Source organism: Cherax quadricarinatus, chromosome 58 (genome assembly GCF_038502225.1).
Source record: "Cherax quadricarinatus isolate ZL_2023a chromosome 58, ASM3850222v1, whole genome shotgun sequence".
NCBI lineage: Eukaryota > Metazoa > Arthropoda > Malacostraca > Decapoda > Parastacidae > Cherax > Cherax quadricarinatus.
The window spans coordinates 22,646,334-22,666,490 of record NC_091349.1 but is presented as its reverse complement, the minus strand read 5'-3'; the positions used below and the strand labels follow the sequence as shown (position 1 = coordinate 22,666,490).

At 40.8% G+C, this 20,157-nt stretch overlaps 1 protein-coding gene across 2 annotated transcripts in view; it reads right to left on the bottom strand.

Annotated features, from left to right (window-relative positions):
• Nucleotides 1-540: 540 nt before the first annotated feature.
• Nucleotides 541-20,157, bottom strand: part of LOC128698112 (lysozyme C-like) — an 80,743-nt gene continuing 61,126 nt past the window's right edge. For both annotated transcript variants that reach the window (XM_053790231.2, XM_070097654.1), the window contains 3 exons: nucleotides 14,201-14,362; nucleotides 14,009-14,084; nucleotides 541-1,710 (listed from right to left, as the gene is read on the bottom strand). In XM_053790231.2, coding sequence (XP_053646206.2) covers nucleotides 1,617-1,710; nucleotides 14,009-14,084; nucleotides 14,201-14,362 — 332 coding nt within the window. In that variant the 3' untranslated portion in view covers nucleotides 541-1,616. The remainder of the gene's footprint in view (nucleotides 1,711-14,008; nucleotides 14,085-14,200; nucleotides 14,363-20,157) is intronic.

Below are 20,157 nucleotides of genomic sequence, written 5' to 3'. Positions count from 1 at the left end.
GATTTGGCTTTTGCTGCTATGTCATTGTCGTATTGTAGTTGGGCCTCCGTTCTTATCTGTGCATACTCATTTCTGGCTCTCTACACCTTCTGGTGAACCAAGAGCTCATCCTGATTTTCTCGTTATTCCTGTTACCCTTAGGTACAAACCTCTCCTCAGCTTCCTTGGATATTGTTGTCACATATTCCATCATCTCATTTACTGACTTCCCTGCCAGTTCTCTGTCCCACTGAACCCCGTGCAGGAAATTCTTTATGCCTGTTTAGTCCCTTCTCTTGTAGTTTGGCTTCATTCGTCCTGTCCTTTTTGCTTCCCTCTCCACTTGCAACTCTGCTATGTATTGGAAGCTCAGTGTGTTTGTGTGTGTGTGTTATTCTGTGCGTTTGTGATTGTGTGTGTGTTTGTTTGTGTTTACTCTTGTTACCCAAGGTGTTGAATAACTCTTACTGGCTTAGTGCTTCCCTGTAATGTGACAAGTTGGGAAATACTTTAGATTGGTAAGATAATTTATATTTACTCATATCTTGGGCCAAACAAAAGACAGATCATGTAAATAATGTCACTATTTATTAATACATCCTTTGCTATATCATTATATTTTCAGTTTCCACTGACAATTAAGTTATATTATTAGTACTTAAATACAAGAGAAGTATGTTAACTTCCTCACTCTAAGACTGAATAAATATTTATATTGAAACCAAACATTGTCAATTTATATGTTTTGACTTTATTGCATTCTTAGCCTTTGCCACTGTGTTTATATTAATAACTATAACTGTTAACATTGCTGTTATTAAAGTTAAGCATCACTGAGATAGCAAGTAACAGCACCAGTGCTTAAAGACACACACTGTTAACTAACAGAGATACTAGACGACATGGGCAGTTTTGTTCCCAGGGTCGTATGTTTGTTTAATAAGATATTAACTGTGCCAATCAGATACACACATCCACAGTCAGGACATTTATTGAAAAAAACGTTTCGCACTTGGTGGTTTTGGAAATATGAACACATAAGCAGTATAATGTGATCTTTTACTGACAACGTTTCGCCCACATGGTGAGCTTTATCAAGTCACAAACAGATCTGTTTGTGACTTGATAAAGCTCACTGTGTGGGCGGAACGTTGTCAATAAAGGATCACATTATACTGTTTATGTATTTATATTTCCACTGTGTCGGTATTTTATACCATTTATTTCCATTGGTGTTTTTATCACTCCTTATAACTACTAGTGGCGAAAATTTCTCAATAAATATATTGTATATGTGTGCCTTATTACCGCTATCATTCGATATTAACATACCTGTACTTGTACAATAAGTTACTGACGTGGTTCATTATAATAATGCACATCTTGTGGGTTATAAGAAAGTCACCTGTATCTAACATGTCGTGTCCTGGGTTCACCGGCCCTCGGTTCCAGACCAGACCTCCTGGAATTACTCCCTCATGCTGTAACTAAAAGTACAGGGGTTGAAAAATCAGTGGGTCTGGGGTAGCTGGAAGTGGTAGCAGTGATGTAAACGAACTGGTGGAGAGTGTAAACCTCAGGTCCAATGGGAAGCTTCGCCATGTTAGACACAGAAGAGTCTCTTCAGCACCATCCCTTTACAGATTATTGTATCCTCTTCCAGAAGCACCCCAGCACTCTGCCATGTATACATCAAGGTTACGATAACGGCATTTGTTGTTGTAGGCAACCCTGTACAGACAGAAAGAATAATCGTTACATAAATGTCAACGGAAATAACATTAAACTTTACCTTAATTATTATTTGATCATTGTTAATTAGGAGGTTAGGCACCGACAGATATACATTATATCTCTCAGTGTATATACATTCATGGAGTATATACATTCATGGAGTATACACACTGAAATCAATACATCTATAGTTATATATTTCGTAAGGACTCCATTAGAAATAAATCAGTTTAATTTTATTATGTTATCCTTGGTCAAATATCGCTTGTCCTATCTTGCTTTGCTGTTGCAAGATGAAATGCAACATGCTCTTAGTGGGAGAGGAGAAGGGCACTTGATCCAAGTAACTGGAGTTATCTCCTGCTTTCCATAAATATAAGATTACATCACACGCTCCATCCGCCGTATGACCTCCAAACATTTACTACTGTCAAAATTATAATACAAAAATAAAATATTGGAAGACAAAAAAATGGAAAAAATACCAGACTATTATTATTATTATTATTATTATTATTATTATTATTATTGTATATTATATTATATTATTATTATATTATTATTATTATTATATTATTATTATTATTATTTTTATTATTATTATTATTATTATTATTATTATTATTATTATTATATATTATATTATATTATTATTATATTATTATTATTATTATTATTTTTATTATTATTATTATTATTATTATTATTATTATTATTATTTTTATTATTATTATTATTATTATTGTAATAAAGTTGGTAGAATTACCGACAATATGTAAAGTAAAAGGACACAAGTGCAACTAATGTGACATTTTATTGTGGCAACGTTTCGCTCTCCAGGAGCTTTATCAAGCCATTACAAACAATACATGGACACAGAGGGTATATAAAGGCTCAGAGTGAGGTGAATACTAGTGAGGTACCATATCGATGTTCACTAGTGGTAGTAGTAGTAGTAGTAGTAGTAGTGGTAGTGACAAAAGTAATACAATATGGTAGAGCAATTAATTCGTACATGAGTAAAAGGATATAAAAGCTATTACTTGGGTAACATAAAAATAGGTTGGACAAATATAAACTGGAATGAGGCAGCTTGTTTCAGTGTTCACTCTCTGTACTTTGTGTAGTATAACAGGAGAGACTATGTGATGGCAGGGTTTACTGTTTTCAGGAGGATTCTTGCTAAGACTTCGGAGATGGTGAAGCTGCCGTTGTTTTGTTTAATTGTATTCGAAACAGCGATCAGTGCTGATTCAAGGCACTTGCGTGTGCGGAAATTAGTTTCTTTTATCACTAATTGGGCGTCTCTGAATTTCATAAGATGATTGGTGGAATTTCGGTGTTGTACACAGGCGTTGTTTAAGTTGTCGTTCCTACATGCGTATATGTGTTCATTGAGGCGGGTGTCGAGGTTTCTTGCTGTTTCACCTACGTAGATCTTGTCACAGCCTCCACAGGGTATAGTGTAAACTCCTGCATTGACTGGTTCGTGGTGCTTGGGTTTTGTCCTGATTAGATCCTTTATTGAAGTGGTAGAAGCGATGGCGACTCTGGTGTTAGCTTGTGAAAGTACTTTTGAGACGTTTAGTGCAACCTGGCTGTTGGGAAGAATTATAACTTTGTTGGGAGCGGTGTTGATGCGTGGAGAATTGATGATCTGAAGAGCTCTTTTCTTGCAGTCTTTGATGAAAAAAGAAGGAAATTGTAACTCAGTGAATGTTTGGTGAATGTAAGTACATTCCTCGTCAAGAAACTCAGGACTACAAATTCGGTATGCTCCACTGAAACAAGCTGCCTCATTCCAGTTTATATTTGTCCAACCTATTTTTATGTTACCCAAGTAATAGCTTTTATATCCTTTTACTCATGTACGAATTAATTGCTCTACCATATTGTATTACTTTTGTCACTACCACTACTACTACTACTACTACTACCACTAGTGAACATCGAAATGGTACCTCACTAGTATTCACCTCACTCTGAGCCTTTATATACCCTCTGTGTCCATGTATTGTTTGTAATGGCTTGATAAAGCTCCTGGAGAGCGAAACGTTGCCACAATAAATGTCACATTAGTTGCACTTGTGTCCTTTTACTTTACATTATTATTATTATTATTATTATTATTATTATTAATAGTATTTCCGAGGGGTACATTTATGAGGATGCCAGATTTTTTTTTATTTTTTTCTCTCTTCTTGCCATTTCTCTATTTTATTTAACCCATAACTCAGAAAAGCCTAATTCAATCAACTTCAAATCTTCAACACTTTTGTACGGTGAAGAGGATCAAACTTCCAACATCCAGCAATGGTTCGATAACTGACAAAATCCTCAGCGGTGGAGCTTCATACGTTCAAAAAAGTTCAGGAAAAATACCACGAAGATGCAGAGTGGAATTCGAAAAAGTGTAAGATAAGATAAGATTTCGTTCGGATTTTTAACCCCGGAGGGTTAGCCACCCAGGATAACCCAAGAAAGTCAGTGCGTCATCGAGGACTGTCTAACTTATTTCCATTGGGGTCCTTAATCTTGTCCCCCAGGATGCGACCCACACCAGTCGACTAACACCCAGGTACCTATTTGCTGCTAGGTGAACAGGACAACAGGTGTAAGGAAACGTGTCGGAATTTCCACCCGCCGGGAATCGAACCCGGGCCCTCCGTGTGTGAAGCGGGAGTTTTAGCCACCAGGCCACCAGATCTGACGATGTTGTGTAAAAAACACTTTAAATATATATTTTAGTTTGCGTCTTATGACCAGGATAGTACATATTAATGTTCGTTTGCCTGATGACATTTTTTTATGCAAAATAAAATATATAAAAACCTCTAATCTTTGGAATCTGTTCCGCAACTGGAGAATGACTTATCTGATCGGCTTCAAATTCTCACCACTGTCTTGGTTTCTTCAACAGTAGGTGCCATAAGTTCCGACTTGTCAATTTTATTGAATAAATAGTGACATTTGTTTTTTCTTTAGTAGCAAATTTACAATTTTACTAAATACCTAAAAAAATATGAAAATCCTTGGAACCAGATCAATTCCTCAAGAATGCCTTTTCTGATTGGAGTCAAACTTTTACTATTGATGGGCTTTACTAAAACACAGTTTGAATTTCTGCGTGTTTCCTGGGTGAAATACAGATGCAGCATAATTCACACTACACAGTACACTCCTTCATTAAGAAGTTTGGCAAGTGTCAGTGCGGTCGGTCATTCTGTTCAGGTTATATTGGATTTTTTTTAACGTGTTGCCAGAGCGTTGTTACGATTTTCTGTATAACAGAATGGAATCTTTAAAAGGAAGAACATTGTGTGTAAAATTGTGTGCAAATTCTGTTTCTGAGTGAAACGAAAAGTGTAACTCACAAGATGTTTCAGCAAGCATTTGGCGACTAAGCTACGGACCCCTGACTGTCTTTAAGCAGGCACTGGACAGGCACCTAAATTCAGTACCTGACCAGCCGGGATGTGGTTCGTACGTTGGATTACGTGCGGCCAGCAGTAACAGCGTGGTTGATCAGGTTCTGATCCACCATGAGGCCTGGTCACAGAACGGGTCGAGGGGGCGTTGACCCCCGGAACTCTCTCCAGGTATACTCCAGCATTTTAATTAGTTTTCATGATTCAAAACAGCATGAATGTCAGTTGAAGATGATAAACTTTCTGGTCGGCCACCAACTTAAAAAAAACGAACACCAACATTGAAATACTGAGAAAGACTCTTCACGAAGATCATCGTCAGAGTATTAAGAACACTGCAACAGCTGTCAGAATTTCTGATGGGTCGTGTCTAAACATTTTGTCTGGAGATCTGAATATGAAGAGAGTGGCTGCGAAATTTGTGCCCAGCTTCCTTACTCAAGACCAGAAAGACCATCGTTTTTTGGCCAAAAATAAGGCCGTAATTCCCCCCCCCCCTCCCTACTCCCCTGTGACTTCTTTCTCTTCCCAGAAATAAAAATGGCTCTCAAGAGGTGGCATTCTAACGAAGTTGAGGAGAGTCAAGCAGAATCGCAGACTACATTAGACGTCGTTAGGAAAGAAGACTTCCAAAAATATTTCGAGAAGTAGCAGAGGCGCTGGGATCGTTGTAGCTGACCAAGAGTACTTAAAAATAAAATAATAATAATAATAATAATATCTTTATTTTTAGAAGTACATGTGCAATGTATACTATTTAGAAGCCGTTTGTTATGCAGAGCAATTCGGGCAAATTCGATCAATTTCGTCCCGGGATGTGACCCACACCAGTCGACTAACACCCAGGTACCCATTTTATACTGATGGGTGAACATAGACAACTGGTGTAAGGGAACACGCCCACTGTTTCAACTCTCGCCGGGAATCGAACTCGGACATCCACCGTGTGAAGCAAGAGCTTTTACCACCAAGCCACTTGGCTGACACCTAGGCACTTTTTTTTTATAGCCCCTCTTACATATAGGTAGGTACCACCTCTGTAACTGACTGGGGACCCACATCCTAAGAGAAGAAATTGAACGTACTTCAGAGAAAGCACAGGAGGTTTCTCTCTGGAACTGCTTGAGTATTTTCTTCTCGTACCATCCTCTATATGCTGTTTCAACTTTATTGGAAAACAAAATATTTTAAAACAATGATACATTGAGAAGGAAAACATGGCATCAGAGCCTACATTTCAAATCCTTCATCCAGCTCCCTGGCGGTGGGTCATGTGCCCAGAATACTGTAGGCATTTCCTCTCTGGATTGCAGCAATGAGTCTCATTAGGGTCCTTGGATTATATGATGAGTGTGTCATCCATCTCTTAAGGACTCTGAGAGAATACTTTTCCCATGTTCCGAGGAATGCCGGTCCTATTGGGACCAAGTTATAGAATGGTGCCAGCCCACTGTATTTGTTGATCTGGGTTTTCCTGAAACTGGCAGCACCACTCCCTTTAGTTTCAAAGTACAGTGGACCCTCGACCAGCGATGGCATCAATTAACGATAAATCTGACTAGCGATACATTTTATCGCAAAAATTTTGCCTCGATTAGCGCTAAAATACTAGATCAACACTATTCCTTCCGTCTGAGACGCATCCACTTCTGGCCAGTGTTTACAAGCCAGCCAGCCACCGCGGTTGCTTCCAAGCATACAATCGGAACATTTCATATTATCACAGCCTTTTTAGTGATTGCACCTGCAAAATAAGTCACCATGGGCCCCAAGAAAGCTTCTAGTGCCAACCCTACAGCAAAAAGGGTGAGAATTACTATGGATATGAAGAAAGAGATCATTGCTAAGTATGAAAGTGGAGTGCATGTCTCCGAGCTGGCCAGGCTGTACACAAAACTCCAATCAACCATCGCTACTATTGTGGCCAAGAAAACGGCAATCAAGGAAGCTGTTCTTGCCAAAGGTGCAACTATGTTTTCGAAACTGAGATCGCAAGTGATAGAAGATGTTGAGAGACTGTTATTGGTATGGATAAACGAAAAACAGATAGGAGATAGCATCTCTCAAGCGATCATATGTGAAAAGGCTAGGAAGTTGCATGACAATTTAATTAGAAAAATGCCAGCAACTAGTGGTGATGTGAGTGAATTTAAGGCCAGCAAAGGTTGGTTTGAGAGATTTAAGAATCGTAGTGGCATACATAGTGTGATAAGGCATGGTGAGGCTGCCAGTTTGGACCAAAAAGCAGCTGAAAAATATGTGCAGGAATTCAAGGAGTACATAGACAGTGAAGGACTGAAACCTGAACAAGTGTTTAATGGTGACACTGACAATGTTGTGAAACACGTTAGGAATGTCATAAAGGAACGGGAGGTACAGGCCTCTATGGGCAGATATGTTGTGCGACAGAGGTCCAGTGACTCTCAAGCTGGTCCTAGTGGCATTAAAAGAAGGGAAGTAACCCCGTAAAAGGACTTGCCACCTGAAGTCCTAATGGAAGGGGATTCCCCTTCTAAACACTAAGACCATCAACACACTTCCCTCTTCCCATCCCATCAATCATCACCAGATCTTCAATAAAGGTAAGTGTCATGTAGCTGTGCATGTCTTCTTCAGTTTGTGTGTATTAAAATTAATATTTCATGTGTTAAAATTTTTTTTTCAATACTTTTGGGTGTCTTGCACGGATTAATTTGATTTCCATTATTTCTTATGGGGAAAATTAACTTGACTAACGATTATTTTGACTAACGATGAGCTCTCAGGAACGGATTAATAGCGTTAGTCGAGGGTCCACTGTATTGTAGGCCAGTGTCAGCCAGTGCAGATTTAATCTACATACCATCTTCCCAGGGTAGTGTGGTGACTCCATCAGATCTCATCGATCTCAGTACCTGAGGCTTCTAATCTGCTGGACATCGTGTTGTGGTGAGACTTCGCTTGATATCACTGACCTCTTCATGTCTAGCATACTTCCCTTCCGATGTATGGCCGACGAGACCATGAAGTCCAAATTGATTAGCTACCGCCCTGCTGCTAAAACACTTGTGTTCGGTAATTATAGGGGTGGCTAGGCGGACAGCTACACAAATCCAAAAAATCTGAGGGTCGAGGTAAGTGCCAATGAGGAATTAGGGACAGGCAAAAGTGGTATAAACCTTGGTAATAAATACCGACAAGTTGGTTTAGAAAGACACGTAAGCAAACACTATAACATATTTATTAGAAAACGTTTCGGTCCTGGGACCTTGATCACTTCTAACATACAGAGGTAGAAAGACATTATATATATAGGCGGAGAGTGAGATGTGACGCACGTGACCTGAGGAATGTCATAAGAACATAAGAATGGAGGAACACTGTAGAAGGCCTACTGGCCCATGCGAGGCAGGTCCTTATCAAAACAACCTCTACCTATGATGAGGACGGGTAGACGATGAAATCATGTGACTCCTGTGTTGTTGGGTTGGTGCTGCTTAAGTATCATGTATGCCAATGTTCTTGAAATTTTGTAGTTTCCAGTGTTGCGTTCTATAGTGTCGGTGACGGCGATTAGTGAGGCTTCTAGGCACCGTCGGCGTCTGAGGTCTGGTTCGGTGAGAACGAGTTGTGCCTCGTTCCTCGTTCCACTGGAAACTACAAAATTTTATCCACGGGGCATTTGATGAACTGGAACGAGGCACAACTCGTTCTCACCGAACCAGACCTCAGACGCCGACGGTGCCTAGAAGCCTCACTAATCGCCGTCACCGACACTATAGAACGCAACACTGGAAACTACAAAATTTCAAAAACATTGGCATACATGATACTTAAGCAGCACCAACCCAACAACACAGGAGTCACATGATTTCATCGTCTACCCGTCCTCATCATAGGTAGAGGTTGTTTTGATAAGGACCTGCCTCGCATGGGCCAGTAGGCCTTCTACAGTGTTCCTCCATTCTTATGTTCTTATGACATTCCTCAGGTCACGTGCGTCACATCTCACTCTCCGCCTATATATATAATGTCTTTCTACCTCTGTATGTTAGAAGTGATCAAGGTCCCAGGACCGAAACGTTTTCTAATAAATATGTTGTAGTGTTTGCTTACGTGTCTTTCTAAACCAACTTGTCGGTATTTATTACCAAGGTTTATACCACTTTTGCCTGTCCCTAATTCCTCATTGGCACTTACTTCGACCCTCAGATTTTTTGGATTTGTGTAGCTGTCCGCCTAGCCACCCCTATAATTACCAAACACAAGTGTTTTAGCAGCAGGGCGGTAGCTAATCAATTTGGACTTCATGGTCTCTACATAAAGCTACCCAAGAAATGTATGAGAGTATAGTTTTCCCAACGCTCTTATATGGTTGTGAAGCATGGGTGATGAATGTCTCAGCGAGGAGAAGGCTGGAGGCAGTGGAGATGTCATGTCTGAGGGCAATGTGTGGTGTGAATATATTGCAGAGAATTCGTAGTTTGGAAGTTAGGAGGAGGTGCGGGATTGCCAAAACTGTTGTCCAGAGGGCTGTGGAAGGGTTATTGAGGTGGTTCGGACATGTAGAGAGAATGGAGCGAAACAGAGTGACTTCAAGAGTGTATCAGTCTGTAGTGGAAGGAAGGCGGGGTAGGGGTCTGCCTAGGAAAATTTGGAGGGAGGGGGTAAAGGAGGTTTTGTGTGCGAAGGGCTTGGACTTCCAGCGGGCATGCGTGAGCGTGTTTGATAGGAGTGAATAGAGACAAATTGTTTTTAATACTTGACGTGCTGTTGGAGTGTGAGCAAAGTAACATTTATGAAGGGATTCAGGGAAACCGGCAGGCCGGACTTGAGTCCTGGAGATGGGAAGTACAGTGCCTGCACTCTGAAGGAGAGGTGTTAATGTTGCAGTTTAAAAACTGCAGTGTAAAGCACCCTTCTGGCAAGACAGTGATGGAGTGAATGATGGTGAAAGTTTTTCTTTTTCGGGCCACCCTTCCTTGGTGGGAATCTGCCAGGTAGTAGGTTGGTAGACAGCAACCACCCAGGGAGGTACTACCGTCCTGCCAAGTGAGTGTAAAACGAAGCCTGTGATTGTTTTACATGATGGTAGGATTGCTGATGTCTTTTGTCTGTCTCATAAATATGCAAGATTACAGGCATGTCTTGCTACTTCTACTTACACTTAGGTCACACTACACATACATGTACACGTTTATTTATACACACTCATCTGAGTTTTCTTTGATTTTATCTTAATAGTTCTTGGTCTTATTAATTTTCCTTTTATATCCATGGGGAAGTGGAATAAGAATCTTTCCTCCGTAAGCCATGCGTTTACCTGGAGTTTACCTGGAGAGAGTTTCGGGGGTCAACGCCCCCGCGGCCCGGTCTGTGACCAGGCCTCCTGGTGGATCAGCGCCTGATCAACCAGGCTGTTGCTGCTGGCTGCACGCAAACCAACGTACGAGCCACAGCCCGGCTGATCAGGAACTGCCTTTAGGTGCGTGTTGTAAAAGTCAACTAAAATACCGGGAACAATGGGCTAGTAACTCCTTTTCCTGTAAAGATTACTAAAAAGAATAAGAAGAAGAAAATTGTCAAAGTGGGAAGTCTGAATGTGCGTGGATGTTGTGCAGATGATAAGAAAGAGATGATTGTGGATGTTATGAATGAGAAGAAGCTGGATGTCCTGGCTTTAAGTGAAACAAAGCTGAAGGGGGTGGGAGAGTTTCAGTGGAGAGGAATAAATGGGATTAGGTCAGGGGTTTCAAATAGAGTTAGAGCTAAAGAAGGAGTAGCAATAATGTTGAAGGATAAGCTATGGCAGGAAAAGAGGGACTATAAATGTATTAATTCAAGGATTATGTGGAGTAAAATAAAGATTGGATGTGAAAAGTGGGTTATAATAAGCGTGTATGCACCTGGAGAAGAGAGAAGTGTAGAGGAGAGAGAGAGATTTTGGGAAATGTTGAGTGAATGCGTGGGGAGTTTTGAATCAAGTGTGAGAGTAATGGTGGTTGGGGATTTCAATGCTAAAGTGGGTAAAAATGTTATGGAAGGAGTAGTAGGTAAATTTGGGGTGCCAGGGGTAAATGTAAATGGGGAGCCTTTAATTGAGCTATGTGTAGAAAGAAATTTGGTAATAAGTAATACATATTTTATGAAAAAGAGGATAAATAAATATACAAGGTATGATGTAGCACGTAATGAAAGTAGTTTATTAGATTATGTATTGGTGGATAAAAGGTTGATGGGTAGGCTCCAGGATGTACATGTTTATAGAGGGGCAACTGATATATCGGATCATTATTTAGTTGTAGCTACAGTTAGAGTAAGAGGTAGATGGGAAAAGAGGAAGGTGGCAACAACAAGTAAGAGGGAGGTGAAAGTGTATAAACTAAGGGAGGAGGAAGTTCGGGTGAGATATAAGCGACTATTGGCAGAAAGGTGGGCTAGTGCAAAGATGAGTAGTGGGGGGGTTGAAGAGGGTTGGAATAGTTTTAAAAATGCAGTATTAGAATGTGGGGCAGAAGTTTGTGGTTATAGGAGGATGGGGGCAGGAGGAAAGAGGAGTGATTGGTGGAATGATGAAGTAAAGGGTGTGATAAAAGAGAAAAAGGTAGCTTATGAGAGGTTTTTACAAAGCAGAAGTGTTACAAGAAGAGCAGAGTATATGGAGAGTAAAAGAAAGGTAAAGAGAGTGGTGAGAGAGTGCAAAAGGAGAGCAGATGATAGAGTGGGAGAGGCACTGTCAAGAAATTTTAATGAAAATAAGAAAAAATTTTGGAGTGAGTTAAACAAGTTAAGAAAGCCTAGGGAAAATATGGATTTGTCAGTTAAAAACAGAGTAGGGGAGTTAGTAGATGGGGAGATGGAGGTATTGGGTAGATGGCGAGAATATTTTGAGGAACTTTTAAATGTTAAGGAAGAAACAGAGGCAGTAATTTCATGCACTGGTCAGGGAGGTATACCATCTTTTAGGAGTGAAGAAGAGCAGAATGTAAGTGTGGGGGAGGTACGTGAGGCATTACGTAAAATGAAAGGGGGTAAAGCAGCTGGAACTGATGGGATCATGACAGAAATGTTAAAAGTAAGGGGGGATATAGTGTTGGAGTGGTTGGTACTTTTGTTTAATAAATGTATGAAAGAGGGGAAGGTACCTAGGGATTGGCAGAGAGCATGTATAGTCCCTTTATATAAAGGGAAAGGGGACAAAAGAGACTAAAAATTATAGAGGAATAAGATTACTGAGTATACCAGGAAAAGTGTACGGTAGGGTTATAATTGAAAGAATTAGAGGTAAGACAGAATGTAGGATTGCGGATGAGCAAGGAGGTTTTAGAGTGGGTAGGGGATGTGTAGATCAGGTGTTTACATTGAAGCATATATGTGAACAGTATTTAGATAAAGATAGGGAAGTTTTTATTGCATTTATGGATTTAGAAAAGGCATATGATAGAGTGGATAGAGGAGCAATGTGGCAGATGTTGCAAGTATATGGAATAGGTGGTAAGTTATTAAATGCTGTAAAGAGCTTTTATGAGGATAGTGAGGCTCAGGTTAGGGTGTGTAGAAGAGAGGGAGACTACTTCCCGGTAAAAGTAGGTCTTAGACAGGGATGTGTAATGTCACCATGGTTGTTTAATATATTTATAGATGGGGTTGTAAAGGAAGTAAATGCTAGGGTGTTTGGGAGAGGGGTGGAATTAAATTATGGGGAATCAAATTCAAAATGGGAATTGACACAGTTACTTTTTGCTGATGATACTGTGCTTATGGGAGATTCTAAAGAAAAATTGCAAAGGTTAGTGGATGAGTTTGGGAATGTGTGTAAAGGTAGAAAGTTGAAAGTGAACATAGAAAAGAGTAAGGTGATGAGGGTGTCAAATGATTTAGATAAAGAAAAATTGGATATCAAATTGGGGAGGAGGAGTATGGAAGAAGTGAATGTTTTCAGATACTTGGGAGTTGACGTGTCGGCGGATGGATTTATGAAGGATGAGGTTAATCATAGAATTGATGAGGGAAAAAACGTGAGTGGTGCGTTGAGGTATATGTGGAGTCAAAAAACGTTATCTATGGAGGCAAAGAAGGGAATGTATGAAAGTATAGTAGTACCAACACTCTTATATGGGTGTGAAGCTTGGGTGGTAAATGCAGCAGCGAGGAGACGGTTGGAGGCAGTGGAGATGTCCTGTTTAAGGGCAATGTGTGGTGTAAATATTATGCAGAAAATTCGGAGTGTGGAAATTAGGAGAAGGTGTGGAGTTAATAAAAGTATTAGTCAGAGGGCAGAAGAGGGGTTGTTGAGGTGGTTTGGTCATTTAGAGAGAATGGATCAAAGTAGAATGACATGGAAAGTATAAATCTATAGGGGAAGGAAGGCGGGGTAGGGGTCGTCCTCGAAAGGGTTGGAGAGAGGGGGTAAAGGAGGTTTTGTGGGTAAGGGGCTTGGACTTCCAGCAAGCGTGCGTGAGCGTGTTAGATAGGAGTGAATGGAGACGAATGGTACTTGGGACCTGACGATCTGTTGGAGTGTGAGCAGGGTAATATTTAGTGAAGGGATTCAGGGAAACCGGTTATTTTCATATAGTCGGACTTGAGTCCTGGAAATGGGAAGTACAATGCCTGCACTTTAAAGGAGGGGTTTGGGATATTGGCAGTTTGGAGGGATATGTTGTGTATCTTTATGTGTGTATGCTTCTGGACTGTTGTATTCTGAGCACCTCTGCAAAAACAGTGATAATGTGCGAGTGTGGTGAAAGTGTTGAATGATGATGAAAGTATTTTCTTTTTGGGGATTTTCTTTCTTTTTTTTTTTGGGTCACCCTGCCTCGGTGGGAGACGGCCGACTTGTTGAAAAAAAAAAATATATAAATGAATGTATATATGTATTTACTCACCAAGCTGAATATCCTTGGGCATTGAGGATCTTCAGGGCACAGGAGACGTCTTTCGAGAGGTTGTCACTCAACAGATCTGTAGCAAGAATAGAAAGTCATCCACTTGGTTAAGCAACAGTTCACCTACCAGGTCAAGAACCAGATCACACAAATGTTCATATACAGGTGCGTATATATATATATCTCTCTCACCTCTACAACGTATCCCGCAAAGGTTTCTCCCGCCTCTGGTACCATCCCAACACCAGTACATGCTGTTGATCTGGAAGATACCATAGTCCTTGCTACCGTCATAGTTGTATGGGTTGATAGCTGCTGTGTTGAACCTGGACTCAAACTCTGCGATGCATACCCCTGTTGTTGTTGTTGTTGTTATTGTTGTGGTGGTGGTGAGGTGTGTGTGTGGTAAATTGTGTGATAGCAGTGTTGGAGTTATGATGGTGATTGTGATGATGGTTGTAGTTTCGTAAGTGGTAAGATAAAGGAGGGAGAGATGTTACATCAGAGTGAAATCATCTATATAAACATCAACACAGACATCAACACAACGATCAACATAAACATCAGCACAAGCATCAATATTGCCACATAAATCACTATAAAACAGATAAATTTCAGTCTTTAGATTGTCACGAAATTTCCCTAGACTTTACTAATTTTAATTAATTCCAAAATTGGTGATTTTTATTTTACAAAATATTTTTTTTAAATTAATGTTTTTCATAAGAGAATTGAATTTTACACACACACACACACACACACACACACACACACACACACACACACACACACACACACACACACACACACACACAAAAATATATATATATATATATATATATATATATATATATATATATATATATATATATATATATATATATATACAGGGTATGATGTAACACGTAATGAAAGTAGTTTGTTAGATTATGTATTGGTGGATAAAAGGTTGATGGGTAGGCTCCAGGATGTACACGTTTCTAGAGGGGCAACTGATATATCGGATCAATATTTAGTTGTAGCTACAGTTAGAGTAAGAGGTAGATGGGACAAGAGGAAAATGGCAACACCAAGTAAGAGGGAGATGAAAGTGTATAAACTAAGGGAGGAGGAAGTTCGAGTGAGATATAAGCAACTACTGGCAGAAAGGTGGGCTGGTGCAAGTAAGAGTAGTGGGGGAGGGGGGTTGAAGAGGGTTGGAATGGTTTTAAAAATGCAGTATTAGATGTGGGGCAGAAGTTTGTGGTTATAGGAGAGTGGGTGCAAGAGGAATGAGGAGTGATTGGTGGAATGATGAAGTAAAGGGTGTGATAAGAGACAAAAAGTTAGCTTATGAGAGGTTTTTACAAAGCAGAAGTGTTATAAGAAGAGTAGAGTATATGGAGAGTAAAAGAAAGGTGAAGAGAGTGGTGAGAGACTGCAAGAGGAGAGCAGATGATAGGGTGGGAGAGGCACTGTCAAAAAATTTGAACGAAAACAAGAAAAAAATTTGGAGTTAAACAAGTTAAGAAACCCTAGGAAACGAATGGATTTGTCAGTTAAAAACATAGTACGGGAGTTAGTAGATGGGGAGATGGAGGTACTGGTTAGATTGCGAGAATATTTTGAGGAAGATAAGATAAGATAAGATAAGATTTCGTTCGGATTTTTAACCCCGGAGGGTTAGCCACCCAGGATAACCAAAGAAAGTCAGTGCGTCATCGAGGACTGTCTAACTTATTTCCATTGGGGTCCTTAATCTTGTCCCCCAGGATGCGACCCACACCAGTCGACTAACACCCAGGTACCTATTTGCTGCTAGGTGAACAGGACAATAGGTGTAAGGAAACGTGTCGGAATTTCCACCCGCCGGGAATCGAACCCGGGCCCTCCGTGTGTGAAGCGGGAGTTTTAGCCACCAGACCACCGATGAAGAAAGGGAGGTAGTAATTTCATGCACTGGCCAGGGAGGTATACCATCTTTTAGGAGTGAAGAAGAGCAGGATGTGAATGTGGGGGAGGTGCGTGAGGCAGTAGAATGAAAGGGGTAAAGCAGCTGGAACTGACGGGATCATGACAGAAATGTTAAAAGCTGGTGGGGGGGATATAGTGTTGGAGTGGTTAAGATTTCGTTCGGATTTTTAACCCCGGAGGGTTAGCCACCCAGGATAACCCAAGAAAGTCAGTGCGTCATCGAGGACTGTCTAACTTATTTCCATTGGGGTCCTTAATCTTGTCCCCCAGGATGCGACCCACACCAGTCGACTAACACCCAGGTACCTATTTGCTGCTAGGTGAACAGGACAACAGGTGTAAGGAAACGTGTCGAAATGTTTCCACCCGCCGGGAATCGAACCCGGGCCCTCCTCCGTGTGTGAAGCGGGAGCTTTAGCCACCAGGCCACCGGGCCACGACTATGGTGCTGTTCGCACCTACTCCTAGGTTGAGGGACTGATTACCTCATCTTCTGTACATAGTTCTACTGTCTTCAAGTTATGTCCTGGAATTTGTATTGATAAAGCCACTGGATGGCGAAACGTCTACAATAAAGATACCCAGATGTTGCACATGTGTCTTACTCTCATCTTGTCGGTATTATATACCATTCGTACACATGATTAGTTTTGCTGATGATATAATTCAATTCAATTCAATTCAAAGTTTATTCTCTATAAGGATTACAATGCTGAGTTTACAGAAATTTGGTTATTGTTTGGTTTACATGTAGTAAAATTGTGATTACAGAGTGTACCACTAGAACGCTTAGCATGGCTAGGCATTTCGGGCATACTTAGATTTATTCTTAATTGTAAAATATTACAAATTATGAGGTAAGTTGGTATTATGGCTAAGTGACTAAATACTAGTTTATGAGTTTAGCAATGTGAATGCTTTTGTTTTGGCACAGTATATAGTTTCAGTATTGGAGTATCACAGGATTCATTATTTTAAGACTGAGATTAATATTTCTGTTTATGGTCAAATGAGTGAGCGAGTGTAAGTGTGAACCACCAGGTGGTATTCGTGTAGTTAGTTGACGGGGTGTATCAGGGAGATAAGATGTTTTCTAATGGTAGTTTTGAAGGTGATGAATGTGTCTGCAGTTCTAGAGTTCTCAGGTAGGGTATTCCAGATTTTAGGGCCTTTGACATACATTGAATTTTTGTAAAGGTTTAGTCGGACACGGGGAATGTCGTAGAGATGTTTGTGTCTGGTGTTATGCCTGTGGGTTCTGTCACAACTATCAAGAAAGCGTTTTAGGTCAAGGTTGATATTAGAGTTTAAGGCCCTGTAGATATAGATTGCACAGTAGTAAGTGTGGATGTAAGTTTAGATTTTTGAAGAGTGGGGGGGTGTGCTGCCAGGGATGGGATTTAGTGATTATTCTTACTGCAGCTTTTTGTTGGGTTATTATTGGCTTTAGGTGTGTTGCTGCAGTTGATCCCCAAGCACAAATAGCATAGGTGAGGTATGGATAAATAAGTGAGTGGTATAGTGTGAGAAGGGCATTTTGCGGCACGTAGTATCGTATCTTGGAGAGGATCCCAACCGTTTTGGATACTTTTTTGGCTATATGCTGGATATGGGTGCTGAAATTCAGGTTGTTGTCAAGGTATAAGCCTAGGAATTTTCCCCCATTATTTCTGGTAATTAGAGTGTTGTCAAGCTAAATGTTAATTTGTGCATCTCCTGCTCTGCTACCAAACATAATATAGTAAGTTTTGTCAGTGTTAAGCGTAAGTTTATTGGCTGTCATCCAAGTCGATATTTTAATCAGCTCCTCATTCACAATGGTGTTGAGGGTGGCAAGATTAGGGTGAGAGATGACATAAGTCGTGTCATCAGCAAAGAGAATGGGTTTCAGGTGTTGGGATACGTTTGGAAGGTCATTGATGTATATGAGGAAGAGCAGGGGACCAAGGACACTTCCCTGCGGAACTCCAGTATCAAGTGGCCGTGTTGCTGATGCTGTGTCTTTAATGGTGACGTACTGATACCTATTAGTAATGTAAGATTTGAAATAAGCAAGCGCATGGCCTCTTATACCGTAGTTGTCAAGTTTGTGGAGTAGGATTTCGTGGTTTACTGTGTCAAAAGCTTTTCTTAGGTCAATAAAAATTCCTAGTGGATATTCCTTATTTTCCAATGCTGTGTAAAGCAGATCTAGCATTTTTATGATTGCATCATTAGTGCTTTTATTTTTCCTGAATCCAAACTGGCAGGGGTTGAGTATGTTTTGAGCCGTTATAAATGAATACAGTCTCTTGTACACGAGTTTCTCACCACCGGATTCTCCAACACCCAAAACATCCTTAACCATGTACTAGCCTCGTGTCAGGACCTGGGGTTGATAATATCTACTGATAAAACAAAGATACTCAATAGGCGTCCTCCTAGACAGAGAGGCACAGTTCGTCAGATCTGTTCTAGAATATGTAAGCAGATACAAGTATCTAGGCTTTGAAGTTCCACTGCTTGGACCTGTTGTAACGAGACTTTGTCCCCAATACAAAGAAAGACTGAGAGCACTTAAAGTTGTGGCAGGGTTTCACTCCAGGTATGGTGGAAATGTTAAAATTGTGAAAATGATGTACCTTGCTTATATTAGATCATTGGTTGATTATGCTGCGCCACTACTTGCTCTTGTGTCTGACTGGAAGCTTGGAGGGCTGGAAAAACTGCAGAACGAAGCAATGAGGATCATTTTAGGATGCCCTCGCACTGCCAAAATTTTAAATATGCAAAAAGAACTTGATATCCCAAGCATCAGAGATCGTGTTACTGAAAGAAATATCCTAATTGGGGTTAATATGCTCAGGCAAGCCCATTCAAACCCCTACACAGAAGCCCTTCAAACTTTCCTCAGCACTGGTGACCACCCCTCCAGATGGATCGAAAAAAACTGGTACCGACCTCCGCATGAATCAGATACATGATCTATGTCAAGTAAGCAAACAGCGGCACTTCACCGCTCCATGGGATATTACCCCATTCCAAACTACCATTTCTCCATTTCCCCCCAAACTACTTCTTAAATCACAACCAAAACTTCGCCTTGAAGCCAAACATGATGCCTCAAGCTGTATTGATAACTTAGTCACACAACACACACTCTTGCAAATTATTTACGTTGATGGTTCTGTTCACCAATCCACTGGTACAGCTGGTAGTGCTGCTGTTGTCGTACAGTGATGGCTTTCTTAAAGAAATTGGAGCACGCATTAATAATTGGGCATCTACCCTTCAGACAAAACTGTTTCCATACTCTTTGCACTCAAATGTGTCCATGTATCTAAGATTGACAGTTTAATTGAAACTGATTCTCTGTTTACCTGAAGTTTACCTGGAGAGAGTTCCTGGGGTCAACGCCCCCGCGGCCCGGTCTGTGACCAGGCCTCCTGGTGGATCAGAGCCTGATCAACCAGGCTGTTGCTGCTGGCTGCACGCAAACCAACGTACGAGCCACAGCCCGGCTGATCAGGAACTGACTTTAGGTGCTTGTCCAGTGCCAGCTTGAAGACTGCCAGGGGTCTGTTGGTAATCCCCCTTATGTGTGCTGGGAGGCAGTTGAACAGTCTCGGGCCCCTGACACTTATTGTATGGTCTCTTAACGTGCTAGTGACACCCCTGCTTTTCATTGGGGGGATGGTGCATCGTCTGCCAAGTCTTTTGCTTTCGTAGTGAGTGATTTTCGTGTGCAAGTTCGGTACTAGTCCCTCTAGGATTTTCCAGGTGTATATAATCATGTATCTCTCCCTCCTGCGTTCCAGGGAATACAGGTTTAGGAACCTCAAGCGCTCCCAGTAATTGAGGTGTTTTATCTCCGTTATGCACGCCGTGAAAGTTCTCTGTACATTTTCTAGGTCGGCAATTTCACCTGCCTTGAAAGGTGCTGTTAGTGTGCAGCAATATTCCAGCCTAGATAGAACAAGTGACCTGAAGAGTGTCATCATGGGCTTGGCCTCCCTAGTTTTGAAGGTTCTCATTATCCATCCTGTCATTTTTCTAGCAGATGCGATTGATACAATGTTATGGTCCTTGAAGGTGAGATCCTCCGACATGATCACTCCCAGGTCTTTGACGTTGGTGTTTCGCTCTATTTTGTGGCCAGAATTTGTTTTGTACTCTGATGAAGATTTAATTTCCTCATGTTTACCATATCTGAGTAA